We start from the raw sequence: 17571 nt of genomic DNA, 5'->3' as shown, positions 1-17571 counted from the left end.
AACTCTGAAGGATACCACATTGGGCACCTTTCCCAGTCCTAGATGTGGTTGATATACTCCTACTGTTCTTCTTTTTTTTTTTTTCTGACCATTGTGAGAGTTCTTAGGGCTTTCTCTGAGACACAGATGGTCTTGTGAATCTGGAGGGCCAATGCAGAGCAGACCGAGGGAATGCTTGAACCATGGGTTAGCCAGGAATCCAGCATCTGCCTGCGCAAAAAAAAAAAAAAAAAAAGAAAAAAAAAAGAAAATCCCATAATAAATATTCTTTTAAGAGTTCTTTATTAAAGTATAATGTGATCATGGTGTGAATGATGAAAGGCATTAATGAAATCATTATCACCCAGGAGAGAAGTTGTTTAAAAAATGGTTCGCTGTTGAAAGTTCTGCAACCCCTGATAACCAGATTCATTCTCTAAATATTTCAGTCCAGAGAATAAGCAGAGGTTAGACAATCTTTAGGGTTAACTGCTAAGTTCAAAAATACTTCTGGACAATAAATGTCTCTGGGAAGCTTTAACATTCAAAGCTCTTTAAAGATTATCAGAGGCTCTGTCTCACTCAGACTCTAACCACACTTAGCTGTATGACTTTGAGCAGGTTACTGAGGCTCTTGGACTTCAGCTTCTTCATATGAAAAATGAGAAAACTCAACTATAAGATGTCCAAACTCCATTTTAATTATAAAATTAGAAAAATAATTCTCGTTCTAGTTATTAGAATACCTTAAACATGTCCCATTCATTCCCTGCCAACTCTGGGGGAAAAAGGTTTGAATAAAGGGTGATAATGTTGGTTTTTACTGAGACAAATTCTCCCCAAACCTGCCTTTCTTTTTATTGTATTTTATTTTTGTTTGCTTGTCGGGATCACCCTCATGTTTAAAGAGACCTCTTTTCTTTTTACAATTGAGAGATTTGGACATGCACCATCTAGTCATACACGGCATGTTAAGTACAGAATGGTTTTCGTTCCCAAGGGGTTCACTGCCTAGCTCTTGGTAAAATATTAGCACACACTAGGAAAGTATCAGGGGCTAAGCCATGTAGGACTTTGTACAAGAAGGGATGATGACTCTGAATTATTTCTTCAGTTCATTCATTCATTCTCCAAACATTAAGTCTGGTTTCCCTTGACTGCAGGTCCCATTGAGGCATGAACCAAGTCTATCCATTTGTCAATGTATCTCTAGTGCCTAGTGCTATGTAGGGTGCTTAGAAAGGACTCCCAACACTTATTTGTAAAACTAGTAAATAACACCATATGATAAGCACCTCATATAGCCTGAGAGGGGCCTGAGAGAATAAGCAGGATAGCAGAGTATAGCATGGCCTCTGGAATTGGTCAGGGCTGAGTTTAAAACCTAGCTTGGGCCGGACACAGTGGACTGGGCATGGTGGCTCATGCCTGTAAACCCAGCACTTTGGGAGGTGGATCACTTGAGTTCAGGAGTTGGAGACCAGCCTGGCCAACATGGTGAAACCCCATCTCTACTAAAAATAAAAAAATTAGCTGGGCCTGGTGGTGTGTGCCTGTAATCCCAGCTACTCGGGAGGCTAAGGCAGAAGAATCGCTTGAACCCTGGAAGTGGAGGTTGCAGTGAGCCGAGATCGTGCCACTGTACTGCAGCTGGGCGAGAGAGTGAGACTGCGTCTCAAAAGAAAAAACAAACAACAACAAAAAAATCAAGGCCTAGTCTGGACATTTAACAAGTAATTGCAGAAATTATTTAACTCCCTAAGGTCTCAGTTTCCCCTTCTGTAAAATGGAGATAATAATGACAATATACAGACAATGGCTTTGAAAACTTGTCGATATAGTGCAGGTAAAGTTCTCACCCTGACACATAGTCCTCAGGAAATACTGCAGCATATTAAAGCCCAAGACTGGAGTTATCTGCAGTTGTAATTTTCCCCTGATCTCTGAGATACTCTGGTACCTGGATTAACGTGAAATTGTCCACGTTTCATTGTGAGGGAGAAAGAGTTGGTTCCATAGTTTTTACTCCGGTCTGATGGAAAAGACATACACGAATGTTAACTCATGTCGGGATCTGATAAAACAAGCAGGCAAGCGAGCAAGCAAATGGCTTTTCTAAGCTGTCCCAAGGACACTCAAATAATCAATCGCGGCCTCTTCCAGTTCCCCAACTACACGGTGGACGATAAAAGTCGATGCTCACACATAGAGATACTGTCATACAATCCATCAGATAAACATTCTGTTTCAATACAATCCTTCAGAGAAATAGTCTGTCTCACTCAATTGACTCTCCTTACTAAAGCAAAAATGTGGATTTAAACATTTCTCACCAATGTCGAGGTTGAGAAACGTGTCTTATTATAGACTGAGCCAAAAACGTAACGTGAAAACCCAGTTAAGCATACAAGTTCCCTGGCCTGTGGTGCCCATATAGTTACAGCATGGGAGCCTTGTGGTTCTTCATAGGTCAAAGTTTGGAAGGCCGATGTGTTCGTTGAAATATCCCTAAAGCTCACCTGGTGGTTCAGAGAGGGATGATTGGTAGCTCCAGAACTGGAAAAGATCACCCTTTCACCCTTCTGTGTAATTCCTGATGGGCTTTGCAGACAGAAAATTGCCTGCACATTTACATTTATCTTTCATTAGCCCCTTGTCTAGTGTTTCTTCTAGGTTTGTGATTATTGAACTCCTAGGTGGCCTAAGATTCCTCATCATGTGCCCTTAAGATGGCTCAGTGCAACCTTGGCCACTGAGTGTAAGAAACACACAGGATGTACCACCATCATTGATACAATGCTGTGTGCCTTCATTTCTAATTCAAAATTTTAATTTTATTTTAAAAATATTTTCTGTGTTGCTATTTGACAGATGATTGACTATTTTGCCAGAATCACGATGTGTTTTCCAATAGCACTTTTTCAAACAGCAGCAGCAATGCACTTCAATATGGCAGGAATTCCCTCTTTACTCTTGAAATCATGACTGAAAACCCTAAGAGTCATACATGAGGCTCTTGGCCATGGATTGGCCTCTACGAGTTTAATTTTTTTTTTTTTTTTAAGTTAGGGCAGAAAGGGGGCTAACATCACTGAACTCGGGACCACCACACCTCTGAGGGAGGTATTAGTCCCACCATTTTGCAGCTGGGGAAACAAGCTTAGCATAGTTAAGTAATTTTCTCATAATCCATACTTTTAGTAAATGGCAGAGCCAAGACTCATATTCAAGAGTGCCTGACTTGGAATCCTATGTTCTTTCCATGAATCTATGCTGTCTTCTGCAGACAAATTTCTGGCATCTAAAGTATGTAACCAGGCAAAAAAAAAAAAAAGTTGGGGAAGCCTATCCCCTGCTCTTCTAGAGGAAGGAGAGCTTACCATGGTATTCATCATTTTTCTTTGTTTGAAAGTAAAAGTTTGGCTGAACACAGTGGCTCTCACCTGTAATCCCAGCACTTTGGGAGGCCGAAGAGGGCGCATCACTTGAGATCAGTTCAGTACCAGCCTGGCCAACATGGTGAAACCCCATTTCTACTAAAAATACAAAAATTGGCCAGGTGTGGTGGTGCTTGCCTGTCATCTCAGCTATTGAGGAAGCTGAGGCAGGGGAATCACTTGAATGCAGCGGGTGGGGAAGTAGAATTTGTAGTGAGCCAAGATTGCGCAACTGTACTCCAGCCTGGACAACAGAGTGAGACTCTGTCTCAAAAAAAAAAAAAAAAAAAAAAAAGGAAAAAGTGAAATTTTCCCTATGATGCTGAATATAATTGAAGTATAGCATGTTTGAGGTATGCTATAGTGGAAGTACATTTTACATACAGGGAAATACACAGTTAATAATTTTAGAGTAGTGTGCTTGTTAAAAAAAAAAAAATACACTTGGCTAACCTCATCCCAGTAAAAATGATAACTTTTTGTCACACTGAAAGTTCCCTCATACCTCCTTCCTTTTAATACCTTAGGTCTGTCTCTTCTTAATGAGCATTTGTTGCCCTTGAAGCATTTTTCTAATGTTCATGAGTGCAATCAAGTGCACCGTGGAGCCTTACCTACATGTTCTGTAGCCTACACACCATCTTATTAAATGCCCTATTGTCAACGAACTTATAAACGAAAATTCATTGTTGTAAGAGCTAAGCCCTCTCTGAGGTAATGGGGACAGAGGTGAGAAAGAATGGTTCCTGCCTTCAAGGCAAACAGCGATGGATTTGATTTGGGGTTGAGATGGCTTCCCTGGAGTCAGCAACTTAGTGGCTCTGTCAGCCTGTGGCCATCCACACAGGAAGAACTGGGTTTGCATTACTATTTCCAGATGACCTTGAGTCCGGGGGAGTAAAGAATCGAGTCATCCTGGGCGGGGCCCCACCCAGTTTTAACTTCCTCACTCCTCTGTGGCTCCAATTGTCTCTCTTGTGAGTGATGAGGAGTGTACAGCTCAGATCCACATGGGGGATGTGGCAATTTGAGCATCCTTTGGCATGTCCGGGAGGCCAACTGGAAGTGTTCAAATGGGGCCGGATCTGTGCTCTGTAATCTTTCAGATGACAGACTGTTCCCTTTGCCTTCACCCAGCCTGATATCTCTCTGGAAATGGTGCGAAACTTGAGGACCTGGGTCTTTCCAGGTAGATGCCTAAGAAAGAGCTAGTGGCACAAGCTGATTGGTCAGGCCTGCAGCCAATGAGGAGAGTCCCCATGGATAGGTTTGCCCCACTTTAAATAAAACCCAATGTTACAGAAAAGAACTATCAAAAAGTGTGAAGTTGTGGGGGTTGGGGATGGGTCAAACCTTAACCCATTCTCGCTATCCTTTATTTTATGAAAGGAGTCACTATGGAATTCTCTTAATAATGTTAGATCCCCCAGGGCTCATTCGGGACATCTGAAAGGGAATTCAATTTGGATAAACTGATTTATAATGAAAATTTCAGGCACACATCTGTTCTGTAAAGCAATGTATTACTCATTATGGGATTCTCAGATCACAAGCTTGATCTCGTTACTATTTAGGAGAATTTCCCTACCTTAGAAAGGGTGAGTCTCTGGATAAAATTGAATGCATTCCTTCATTCAGTAATATTTTCCTAACACAGACTGTGTGTTAGGTAATGTGGTGAGGTAGCCCCACCCCACAGAGCCTGCCACCCAGCATTTAAAGTCGCAGTCAGCAGAGCCTGTCCCATCCTTGAATCTGGGGCCAATAATATGCCCCTTTTCAGGAGGGGCATTGCAGTAGAACACAATCAAAATCCATCCTTTGTCATCAGAGTGTAGTCTTGAGCCAAGGTGAACTCATATAACGCAAATTCTTTCTTTCTTTCTAAGCAGGTTGAAATTTAGAGCCAGATTTTCTACGTAAGAATTCTCTTTGTGCCTTACATAACGGAAAATATCTAGGCCTTTTTCAGGAGGCTTCTTTTGATGTTCTGTTGGGTGTTAACACGATGCTGCTTCAAGGCGTTGCAGAAAGAGGTGCAGACATAGCTGCGTTTTCTCATGTGGCTCCCTTCCCTGTTTCCTGGGTCTCCTGAGGCCTCCCCCTGCTTGGAGGCTGCAGCAGGGGCAGCCACCAGCACCTGGGCGTGAGGGCACACTGAACATATGTGCCCTGCAAACAGATCATCAGCATTTCTTGATTGTTATTTTTTTAGGAAGTTCTGATGGTGACTGGGCAGTATCGACACTTAAGTCACCAAAAGGTACTGTATGGCTTTTTCTAGCTCTTTTGTCCAGGTGTTGTCAAATTTGGCATTAAATAATGAAGGGATGGAGAGTCCTGGTGTCTGTGTGACCTGTACACACGTGTGTCTGCATAGGGTGGCATCCGCAAGTCTGTCTAAGTTCTAGTGTGTAGGTGTTTGTGTATGTGTGTACATCTAGCAATTGTTGGACAGTGTGTTACCCCTCACTTTCCAATATTTGTTGCCTGATGGAAAATACCACTATGAGAAATCATGCCAGGTAAGGTGAAATATGCTGATTTTTCTCAGAAAGCTGCGATGACAAAATGGCAAAACACAAGGTAAATTAATTGTATGCAGGGATGGGAAGAACACAGCTTCTGAGGGAGAGATAAACACAATCAAGTTATTGGCCAAGGGTCTTCGGAATCATTAGCCTTGCAGGGAACAGAATGCTGTTTGCAGTGTGCCTGGGACAGCATGGTGAGCAGAGAGGGTTAAGAAGTTGGTCTACTTGAGTCTGTGAGTTAACTAAACTAGCTGGGTGACCATGCCAGGTGGTAACTATAATTAATTAGCTCCCTACTATGTGCCAGAGAACTGGGCCTTTATATCATTTTATCACTGAATTCTCTGATGATAAGACTGTGTAGGCATTGTTATCCACATTGAGAAATGAGAACATGATGTCTGAGTAGGGATATGTCTTGCTGGTCTAGAGTCATACGACTATTCCATGGTTTAGAGCTGCCATTCGAACCTGTGTCAGTCTGACTCTTATTCTAAGCTATTTTCCACTGGGGTGTAATGGAAGTAGCTGTTTTTATAATAGACCAGAAGTCCAACAAAGCATATTGACTCTTCTCAATATGCTTTGTTGGACTTGGTGGAGAAGTAGCTGACCTAAGGAGGTGGAGGTAGAACTCTTTTCGTTTTTTGTTTGTTTGTTTGTTTCTTTGTTTGTTTTTTGAGACAGAGTCTTGCTCTGTCACCCAGGCTGGAGTGCAGTGGCACAATCTCAGCTCACCGTAACTTCTGCTTCCTGGGTTCAAGTGATTGTCCTGCCTCAGGCTCCTGAGTAGCTGGGACTACAGGCACGAGCCACCATGCCTGGCTAAGTTTTTTTACTTTTTTAGTAGATACAGGGTCTCACCATGTTGGCCAGGCTGGTCTCAAAATCCTGACCTCAGGTGATCCGCCCGCCTCGGGCTCCCAAAGTGCTGGGATGACAGGCATGAGGTACTGTGCCCAGCTCTTTTTCTTTTCTTTTTTTGAGATGGAATCTTGCTCTGTTGCCCAGGCTGGATCTGTTGCAATGACAGGATCTTGGATCACTGCAACCTCCCCACCTCCCTGGTTCAAGCATTTCTCCTGTCTCAGCCTCCCAAGCAGCTGGGACTACAGGCACTCCCACCACACTGGCTAATTTTTGTATTATTAGTAGAGACAGGGTTTCACCATATTGGTCAAGCTGATCTTGAATTCCTGACCTCAGGTGATCTGCCCACCTCAGCCTCCCAAAGTGTTGGAATTTCAGGCATGAGCCACTGCACCTGACAGGTAAAACTCTTTAATGAGCTTGAGCTGTGGAAAATTAGGAGTTACTACAAGAATGTAAGCAGGAAACCGGTGTGTTAGTCCATTTTCATGCTGCTGATAAAGACATACCCAAAACTGGGCAGTTTACAAAAGAACAAGGTTGATTGGACTCACAGTTCCACGTGGCTGGAGAGGCCTCACAATCATGGCGGAAGGCAGGGAGGAGCAAGTCACATCTTACATGGATGGCAGCAGGCAAAGAGAGAGCTTGTGTAGGGCAACTTCCATTTTTAAAACCATCTGATCTCGTGAGACTCACTCACTATCATGAGAACAGTGCAGGAAAGACCCGCCCCGTAATCAGTTGCACAACTCATGGAAATTGTTGGGTGGGAATGACCTCACGATTACAATATGAGATTATTATTAAGTCGCAATTCAAGATGAGATTTAGGTGGGGACACAGCCAAAGCATATCAGCTGGCATGGCCATTTTTTGCCCTCTCAAAAGATTATGCCGGCTTCTAAGTGGAGACTGGATTAGGGGACTGTGGACTAGAGTTGGGGACAACCACTGGGAGGCTCTTGAAGGTGGATGGTAACCTGCACTGGGGTAGGTAGAAGATGGAGAGGAGAAAATAGAGTGGAAGGACAATTGAGAGACTGCAAAAAGTTAGGAGGAGGAGGAGGGACCGTGACATCAATGGCTCTCACATTTTAAGCTGCTCGAGCGTGCATCAGCATCACTTGGAGGTTTATTACAAATCCAGATTCCTGGGCCTTACCCAGGAGCACCTGATTCACTAAGCCTCGGATGGGGTCTGAGGAGTTGAACTGCTAACAGGTACCAAGGTGATGTTGATGCTACAGGTCTAGGACCACACTTTGAAAACTACTGCAGTCAAGATACCTTTCTGGGAAACTAACACTCTGTGACTTGTTCTCCAGATACCTTTTTGTAAGGTGAAGGCTCTGAAGAGCAGTTTGACCAGGGTTCCAAAGACTCAAACACCCTGAGCTGTTGGGGGGAGGAAGTTCATTCTCTTCCCTCATTGGGAAAGAGAGCTTTACATCAGTGTGTAACCTGGCTGTTGCCTTGAGAGAGACAGATTTTTGGGTTTTGCATTTGATAAAAAGTGTTCACATGTCAAAGTCCATTTATAGAAATGCAAACAGTTTGGAGCATGACAGACCTACTAATTTGAGGCATTAACTTTTTTTTTCCTTCCCTGTGAAAAACAAAGCCATTATGATCTCTGTGACGGCATTCAGAGGCAGTCTGCATTTCTGTCCTTATGTCATCCTTTTGTTGTCTGATGCATTTAGAACATATTTCAGGATAGGTTAAAGGCAGGAGCTGTTTTCTACCCAAAGTAGGCTAACTTCATCTGTCCTGCTAAATGCACCTTTATCCTGCTTTGGGGAGAGGAAAGGGGTCCTAGTGAGAACCAAGTTCCTTTGGGGTCGTAGGTCTGCCTCTAGTGTTCTCTATTCAGCCTCTAGACCCAGACTCTAGATGAGGAATGGTAGCGAGGTAGGGAAGTTTGTATGCCCTCACCTTCCACATTCTGCTACTTTCTTAAAAGGGAGAGACAGGCCAGGCACTGTGGCTCACACCTGTAGTCCCAGCCCTTTGGGAGGCTGAGGCAGGTAGATCACCTGTGGTCAGAGGTTCAAGATGAGCCTGGCCAACATGGTGAAAACCTGTCTCTACTAAAAATGCAAAAATTAACCAGGCATGGTGGTGTGTGCCTGTAGTCCCAGCTACTCATGAGGCTGAGGCAGGAGAATCACTTGAACCTAGGTGGTAGAGGTTGAGCCGAGATCATGTCATGTTTGCTGAAATGAAACTATTTTAGTGGTGGTTTGAGCTGGGGCCACAGCTGGGTGGTAACAGCCTTGCAGGTGGATAGTCTTGGGTCTGGTTTCCTGCTCTGCCACTTATTGGCAGTGTCAGAGTAATTTGGCAGCCAAATTATTTAACATCTCTGGGCCTTAGTTCCTTCGTATGTCACTTGGAAAGAATGATACTGCCTGCCGTGATGAGGCAATGTAGGTAAAATGGCTAAACCAGTGTCTAGCCCATAGTAGGTACTCGGAACATGCTAGTTCGTTCTTTCTTCTATGAAAATTGACTTAGACCAATGAGAAATGCTCATGCAGAAGGCACAAGGCAATAGACAATGTGCAACAGGGTTACAGTTCCATTGGAGTGCATGCAGCCTATAGACCGTCCCGGGGAAACACCTACCACCTAAAGGCAGCTTTAAAACATTACTTCATGAAACTCAGGCTTTTGCAATTTCCTGAGTTGGGTTATTGGTTTGTTCATGAGCTGCTGGGTGCAAAGCAGGTGGAAGACAGGAGGGTAATGTGAGGTGAAGTTTTTTAATAAAAATCAAATCCCGCTCACTCCTGAGTTTGGTCCCCTTTGAAAAGCGCACAGCAAACCCTGGAGTTTTGATGAGCTTCCTTGTGAGCCCATAGGGCATGAAATGAATGAGCGGAGAGAGTTCTCTCGTTTGCATAAAATGCTCTTGCATCAAGATTGCAGTAAAGATTTGGCTAGTTTGGCCGTTTGTCCCTCTGAGGGTAACCCAGCCAGATCCTGTTCATTCCAAAGCCATCTTGCATGACAGCCACATCACACACAGCAGGCACTCAACATACATTTTGTTAATAAATTACTAAATGAAACTGGTCATAGCATTCAAAGGGAATTCTGTCTTTTCTGAAAAGGCACTGGGAAATGAGAACCAGACCCAGTATTCTGGACCCAGTGCTGCTTTATCCATTTGATGGTCTTTGAGCTTGGTATATAACAGGTGCCAAAGTTGCCTCTCCTGAAAAATGGGAAGCTTGAGACTATTAATCTTTTTTGCCCACTTGGCCTCTATAAGTAAATATCCCAGGCTTTGCTCTGATTAGCTTGCCTTGTCCCATGGCCACCTCTGAACAAATTTGTAGGAGGAGGGCAAAGAAATGAAGAATGACTGGAGAATGGGGAAGTGGAGGGACATGACATCCAAACCACATGGATTAAGAATAGGAAAGATGGGGAGGCCGAGGTGGGTGGATCACGAGGTCAAGAGATCGAGACCATCCTGGTCAACATGGTGAAACCCCGTCTCTACTAAAAATACAAAATATTAGCTGGGCATGGTGGCGCATGCCTGTAGTCCTGGCTACTCGGGAAGCTGAGGCAGGAGAATTGCCTGAACCCGGGAGGCGGAGGTTGCAGTGAGCCGAGGTCGAGCCATTGCCCCCCCCCGGGGGAAAAAAGGAAAAACTCTTTCCAAAAAAAAAAAAAAAAAAAAAAAAAGAATAGGAAAGAAACTTTGGGAGGATCACCTGAGGTCAGGAGTTCCAGACCAGCCTGGCCAACATGGTGAAACCCTGTCTCTACAAAAATTCAAAAATTAGCTGGGTATGATGGTGGGTGCTTGCAATCCCAGCTACTTGGGAGGCTGAGGCAGGAGAATCACTTGAACCCAGGAGGCTGAGGTTGCAGTGAGCCAAGATCACGCCACTGTATTCCAGCCTGGGTGACAGAGTGAGACTCCATCTCAAAAATAATAATAGTAATAGAGAGATGCATTCCACCTAAAAATTGGGGGCTCTTCTTGGAAGTATGGTGAGTGAATGGTATTTGTATCAGTCAGCTACTGCCACAATAACACTGCATAACAAATAACCTCAAATCTCGTGGCTTAAAATGTATTTAGTTCAGCAGTTATTTAGATCATGAGTCTATATGCCACAGATTTCTGCAGATGTGGGAGGTTCTTCTTAGCTAATTTCACCCATCTTTCTGGGAATTGGCTGGATGTTGGCTGATCTAGGCTGGTTTTAACTGGAATGACTTGAGTGACGAGTCTGCTCCACGTGCCTCATCTGAAAGAGGGCAGCCCAGACATGGTCTCATGAGGGTGGCAGAGATGCGAGAGAGAGAAATCCAAACCAGGAAGCACTTCTCCAAACATCTATTTGTCTCATGTCTGCTAACATCTTTTAGTCACATGGAACAGATTGTGGATGCGGAAAAGGTCAAAGAATTGATTCATGTGTTAGTCTAACATATGATCCCAAATATCATAATTATCTACATTGATATGGTCCCAGGAAACTATAGCCAAGAGGAAGGTGACAAGTAGGGCTTAGAATTCTTTCCCTTAATTTGCTTCATTTAGAAAACCAACAGTTGCATGAAATTTCACCAGCTGGGAGGATGATTGAAAGACAGACCATGCAATGAATTTCTGAAAAAAAAAAATTCTATGTATAGAGAAGCAATGCATAGGAAGGCAGTGAGTGGACACAGTTCCATCCAGGACCCTGTGTGGGAAGGAAGAGGGATCTGTGGTCAGCCATGACTGGAGCATGAGCCCGTGTACCTTTGTCCAGTAGCAGAAGATGTTGACTGCACCACAGGACTGTGTAAGCAAAGAGAGAAAGGGCCTGAGGCTTCAGAGGGCTCCTGGCAGCCACAACAGAGGGGATCCATGGTATAGGCTGGACAGCTTTGGTGCAAAGCCCAAGCCAGGGGCTGTTTTAAAATTTTTCCCAGCAAAGGCTTCTTCCTCAGTCTGGTTTAATAGTTTACCTCTATATGGGATTTTAGGGGGGAAAAAAAAAGTCACATTACCACCTCCAGTCTGGAGGCTTCAGGGTTAAGGCTAAAAAAGGGCCAGGCTCCCAGACGCCCTTTCTGGTTTTCTCTCTTAGAGCAATATGGCTTTGGGAAAGATACAGTACCCTGTGGGGAGGACCAGATGCCCCGAGCTTCTTCAGGACCTGGTTTATGTGCAGTTTCCCCTCCTCATGTCTGCAAGGTGGTGAAATGCAGCTACTTCACCATAAATACAAGTCTTCTTATCTCCTCCCTGGTCCTCTCCTGCTTAGGAAACTCAGGCTTTTTTCCCGGCCTTTCATGATTCTCTCTGCTGAGACAGCCTCTGGAACCTGCACAGCTTTGTAGTATGTAGTTCAAAAGAAGAGAGAAATACCTGGAATTTTTTTTTAAACAACACAAACTCTATGCCTTTTACTTTTTAATTCAGCTTATGAGGAAGAAGAAAAAGAGACCCAGAAAAGAGTCCTATATGAGTTAAAGTAAATACTGTTTCATAATACCAAAAGGTCCCACAAATAGAGTGCTTCAGAGAACGAAATATTTTTAACAGCTTTATTGAGATATGATTCACCCCTTATCATACAATTCACCCATTTAAAGTGTAAAATCCAGTGGTTTTCAGAATGTTCACAAAGTTATACAACCATCATTACCGTCAATATTAGAACGTTTTCCTCACCCTAGAAAGAAACTGTATAACCATTAGTAGACATTTCCCATTTCTCTCATTGTCTTAGAAGTACTCTCCCAGCTAACCCCTGGTTCAGGCAATGACTTGTCTATTTTGCGTCTTTATATATTTGCCTATTTTGGACATTACTGTTTCGTGGAATAGACCTGTATTAGTTTGTTTTCATGCTCCTAATAAAGACATACCTGAGACTGGGTAATGTATAAAGGACAGAGGTTTAATGGACTCACAGTTCCACATCCCTGGGGAGGCCTCAGGATCATGGTAGAAGGCCGAGGGGAGCAAGATAACGTCTTACATGGCAGCAGGCAAAACAATGTGTGCAGGGGAACTCCCCTTTACAAAACCATCAGATCTCACGAGACTTATTCATTATTATGAGAACAGCACAGTAAAATCCCACCCCTATGATTCAGTTACCTCCCACCAGGTCCTTCCCATGACACATGGGATTCATTACAATTCAAGGTAAGATTTGGGTAGGGACACAGCCATACCATGTCATGACCCAAGGACAGTAGTCCAGATTCGTGGTGGGCAGCTCTATTCCACGTGGTCACTCCGGGACCCAGGTTCCTTGAGCCTTGTTGCCCTATGACTCTTACCATCTTGTCCTCATCTGTATTAGTATAGTTGGTTGCTGACATTGCATAATTCTGGCCTAGGGGAAGGGGAAAGAGAGGAGACACAAGACAAGCATTTTTTGTTTAAGCAAGTCAGGTGAAGCAGAAATTGGACACATCCCTTTTGCTATTACTTCATTGGTGAAAGATCACTCTCATGGCCAAATGTAGATTCCAAGAGGGCTGGTAAAAGTAGTTCCAAGTTGAGTGACCATGTGTCCAAGAAAAAAAAAAGGTAGAATAAATCTGAGCTAGGAGATAAGTAGCAGTCAGCTGTGGTATCTTCTCTGATGGGAATGTATATTTCAGGAGATGTACTATGCACTCTGTATAATGTTCTGAGTTTTTACAAGTGCTTTTCTCGTTTACTTCTTCACTGCATTCCACAAGGTGTATTTTATTGTCCTCATTTTATAATCTTTATATTTTCTGATAGTGACAGAAATAGCAGCTACTACCTTTTGAATACTTGTTGTGAGGCAATGACATTGGACTTTTTCAGGATTGAAGATACTCTACACAATTCTCTTCCACACACTCCCATTTCTAGACCACACAGACCTGATTATTTTAGTTTCAATTTTGTAGGTGAAGCTTAGAGAGTTGAACCCAGATCCATTTGCTGTCAAAGTTTATGCGGTTTCCTCCACAGGGTAAAGAAGATTTTGTAGCCATGAAAATCAGACATGGCTGGGTGCGGTGGCTCTTGCCTGTAATCCCAGTACTTTTGGAGGCTGAGGCGGGTGGATTGCTTGAGCTCAGGAGTTTGAGACAAGCCTGGACAACATGGCAAGTTCTCCTTCTCCACAAAAATAAAAGCAAAAATAAATAGCCAGGCATGGTGGTGTATGGCTGTAGTCCCAACTTCTTGGGAGGCTAAGGTGGGAGGATCACTTGAGCCCAGGAGGCCGAGGCTATAGTGAGCTATGATCATGTCACTACACTGCAGCCTGGGTGACAGAGTGAGCTGTGCATACTTCCATACTTTGTTATCTGTCATATAAAACTGGTGCACTGAATCCTTCAAACTCCTAGCCATAGTAACTCCCCTTTCTTCTCAGCATTCCCAGATCTCATTGTCTTATCTTTCAAGACTGGGGGCTTTACCATAGCTTTCAAGAGCCTAGTGTAAGGATCCAAATCCAACACATTAGCTCTTTGTCATCAGTCTGTTCTCATGCTGCTGATAAAGATGTACCCAAGACTGGGTAATTTATAAAGGAAAGAGGTTTGGGCTGGACATGGTGGCTCACGCCTGTAATCCCAAAACTTAGGGAGGCTGAGGTGGGTGAATAACAAGATCAGAAGATCAAGACCATCCTGGCTAACATGGTGAAACCCCGTCTCTACTAAAAAAAAAAAAAAAAAAAAAACCAAAGAGTTAGCCAGGCATGATGACACATGCCTGTAGTCCCAGCTATTGGAGAGGCTGAGGCAAGAGAATCACATGAACCCGGGAGGCAGAGGTTGCAGTAAGCCGAGATCTTGCCACTGCGCTCTAGCCTGGGAAACAGAGCGATACTCATTCTCAGAAAAAAAAAAATAGGAAAGTGGTTTGATGGGCTCCCAGTTCCACATGGCTGGGGAGGCCTTGGAATCATGGTGGAAGGCCAAGTAGGAGCAAAGACACATCTTACATGGTGGCAGGCAAGAGAGGGCATGTGCAGAGGAACTCCCCTTCACAAAACCACTAGATCTCATGAGACGTATTCACTATCATGAGAACAGCATGGGAAGAACCCACCTCCATGATTCAGTGACCTCTCACTGGGACTCTCTCACAACATGTGGGGATTATTGCAATTTAAGGTAAAATTTGGGTGGGAACACAGCCACACTATATCATCATTGGAAGTGAAGGGGGATAGGCCAGTGAAGAGATAGGCCGGGCGCGGTGGCTCATGCCTGTAATTCCAGCATTTTGGGAGGCCGAGGCAGGTGGATCATGAGGTCAGGAGCTTGAGACCAGCCTCGCCAACATGTTGAAACCCCATCTCTACTAAAAATACGAAAATTAGCTAGTGTGGTGTCGGTGACCTGTAATTCCAGCTACTCTGGAGGCTGAGGCAAGAGAATCATTTGAATCTGGGAGGCAGAGGTTGCAGTCAGCCAAGATTGCACCACTGCACTACAGTCTGGGCAATAGAGTTAGACTCAGTCTCGAAAAACAAAAAGCAAAATAAAAAAAGAGTGAAGAGATAATGGAAGCACATGGAAAAGAAAATTTGATTAATATCTCAAAATAAGATCTCACTACATTGTCCTGGAGGGATCAGTGAGATAGGATATGAAAAGCCCAGGAAACCACATGGACCTCAGTGGCTCAGAGGACCAACCAAATGAGAAAACACAGGGAAAGCTCCCAGTGAGTGTCTGGACAGGAGTGATGGTGAAGAAACCTCAGTCTCAGATCTCATTTCTATTATTAGTCTGCAGCTCTATTGAACCTATCCCTGTGACAGGAAACCAATTTCTGGTCTGTGGTGACTGGCCAGTACTTCATCCGTAACTCAGCATGCTAGATCCATGCCTCTTGTAATGCAGTAGCCAACCTCAATGCAGTAGCCAAATTGGCAGGGAGTCAGTCTCACATCGCCCGAGGCTCTCTCCTCCTACCCCACCTTGAGGAAGAAAAAGATAAACACATTTTGCGTTGAGGGCAAATTTCCGGGCTTCATTAAACTTTAGGCTGTGCCATCCTGATGTTTTCTCTTAAGAATGTGATATTTACACATTTGCCCCAATCCCTAATGTTTTGAGAGGAAGAATCAAGAAGCTTTTCCCTGCATAACTCTCATCCCTGTATTCTTTAGTTTTGAAAGGATACTTTCCTGTAGATGGACCCTTATGAAAGAAGCCATATTCATTTTACATTGCAGGCAATGTAGAATGCCTACATTGCAATATTTTACATTGCAGGCAACAGGTTCAATAAATATTGAGTGTTATGACCAAAAATTCAAGCAATGGAGCCAGGTGTTCTGGGTTGAAGTCTCTGCTCCATTTCTTGGACAAACTACCAAAGCTCTCTGAGCCCTTTGGGCCTCAGTTTCCCCACTTGTAAAATAAAATAGTAGCACCTACCTCATTAGGATGTTGAGAGTATTGAATGGGGTAGCAAATGTAAATTCCTAGTGAATGTGGTAGCCTACAACACATATTTAATAAAGGTGATCTGTTACTTAGTTTGCCACTGACAAGAGTGGGAAGATATAGAGGAAGTCCCTGTTGATACACAGACCTCTGATACACCTGAACAGTCTCTTTAATGGATCCCTGCCTCCTTCACCTGACTTTATTCTGCCTCCCTCCCCTGTGCTAGGTCTGGTAAAGAGTATCCAGGTCTCTGCAAATTCTCAGACAGGAAGATGGATCCTAGTTCATCTGTCCGAGAAATGAAAGCACTTAACTTGAGCTCCAGCCCTTCAATCCCTGTAAAGAACAGATCACTCAGTCTTTGGTGATAGACCAGGAGATGAAACATCGTGCCCATTTCTCATATTTCAGGGACTGGGTCATTAAACTTGGAATATCATCAATGCTTTCCCTCTTTCATCACATGCATATTATTACACCCCTGCTGTGTATCAGGCACTGGGCTGGATGTTGAGAATAAAGCTGGGAGCAGAACAGATACAACCTCTGCCCTAAGTAGAGCTTTATATTTTGGTTAAGGAAGTACATATGCAAGTAGCCAAGAAAGATAACTTTATGTAGTAATATGGGCTATGAACATATTAAAATATGGAGAGGTCATCAGAGCCATGAGTAGGGGTGTCTTCTTTGGGTATTAGGAGGGTTTCTCTGGAAGTAGCCCTTGGTCAGAGGTCCAAATGATGAGAAGGAGCATTTAGGCAGAGGAAACAGCAGGAATAAGGTCCAAAGGCCCTGAGATGGTGACAAGCTTGGTGTGTTCAGGAACAGAAAGGAATCTCACGTATAATGGAATACGTGTCCACTCAGAACTTTAGGCTGGGAATGCACATGGAAATAGAGTCTTTGCAGAGGTCATCAAGTTGAGGATATACTGAATTAATGTCACCCTAATACAGTGGCTGATGTCCTTATAAGAAGGGAAAATCTTGGACGCGCGCACACACACAGAAAGTGGCCACGTAAGGCCCAAGGCAGAGATTGGAATGATGCAACTTACAAGGGAAGGGACGCCACGGATTGCAAGCAACCACCACAAACTAGAAGAGGCAACAATGGATCTTCTAGGGGAGCTTTCAGAAGGAACTCAGTACAGCCAACTTCTGGCCTTAGGAACTGCAAGAGAATATATTTCTGTTGTTTTAAGCCATCAAATTGTGGTACATCAAGTTTGTGGAAACAAACACATCCTGTGATGTGTTCATAATAGGTATGGAGGAGAAAAGTGTGCATCATTAGCCAGAGTCCAGGTCAAAGACACCTCATGGACC

The 17571-nt window shown here is 43.8% G+C and overlaps 1 protein-coding gene across 2 annotated transcripts in view; it reads left to right on the top strand.

Moving 5' to 3' along the window:
• SHISA9 (shisa family member 9) overlaps positions 1-17571 on the top strand; it is a 341003-nt gene that overhangs the window by 313143 nt on the left and 10289 nt on the right. The window contains exon 4 of one of the 2 annotated variants that reach the window (XM_032242729.1): positions 5632-5679. The exons of the other annotated variant lie outside the window; for it this stretch is intronic. Within the exon in view, the coding sequence (XP_032098620.1) occupies positions 5632-5679 (48 nt within the window). The remainder of the gene's footprint in view (positions 1-5631; positions 5680-17571) is intronic. 2 annotated transcript variants of the gene reach the window in all.

The sequence above is a fragment of the Sapajus apella genome, unplaced genomic scaffold, assembly GCF_009761245.1.
Source record: "Sapajus apella isolate SASKATOON/1434 unplaced genomic scaffold, GSC_monkey_1.0 scaffold51, whole genome shotgun sequence".
Taxonomy (NCBI): domain Eukaryota; kingdom Metazoa; phylum Chordata; class Mammalia; order Primates; family Cebidae; genus Sapajus; species Sapajus apella.
The sequence above is the reverse complement of the archived record's forward strand: the minus strand, read 5'-3'. Positions and strand labels throughout refer to the sequence as shown.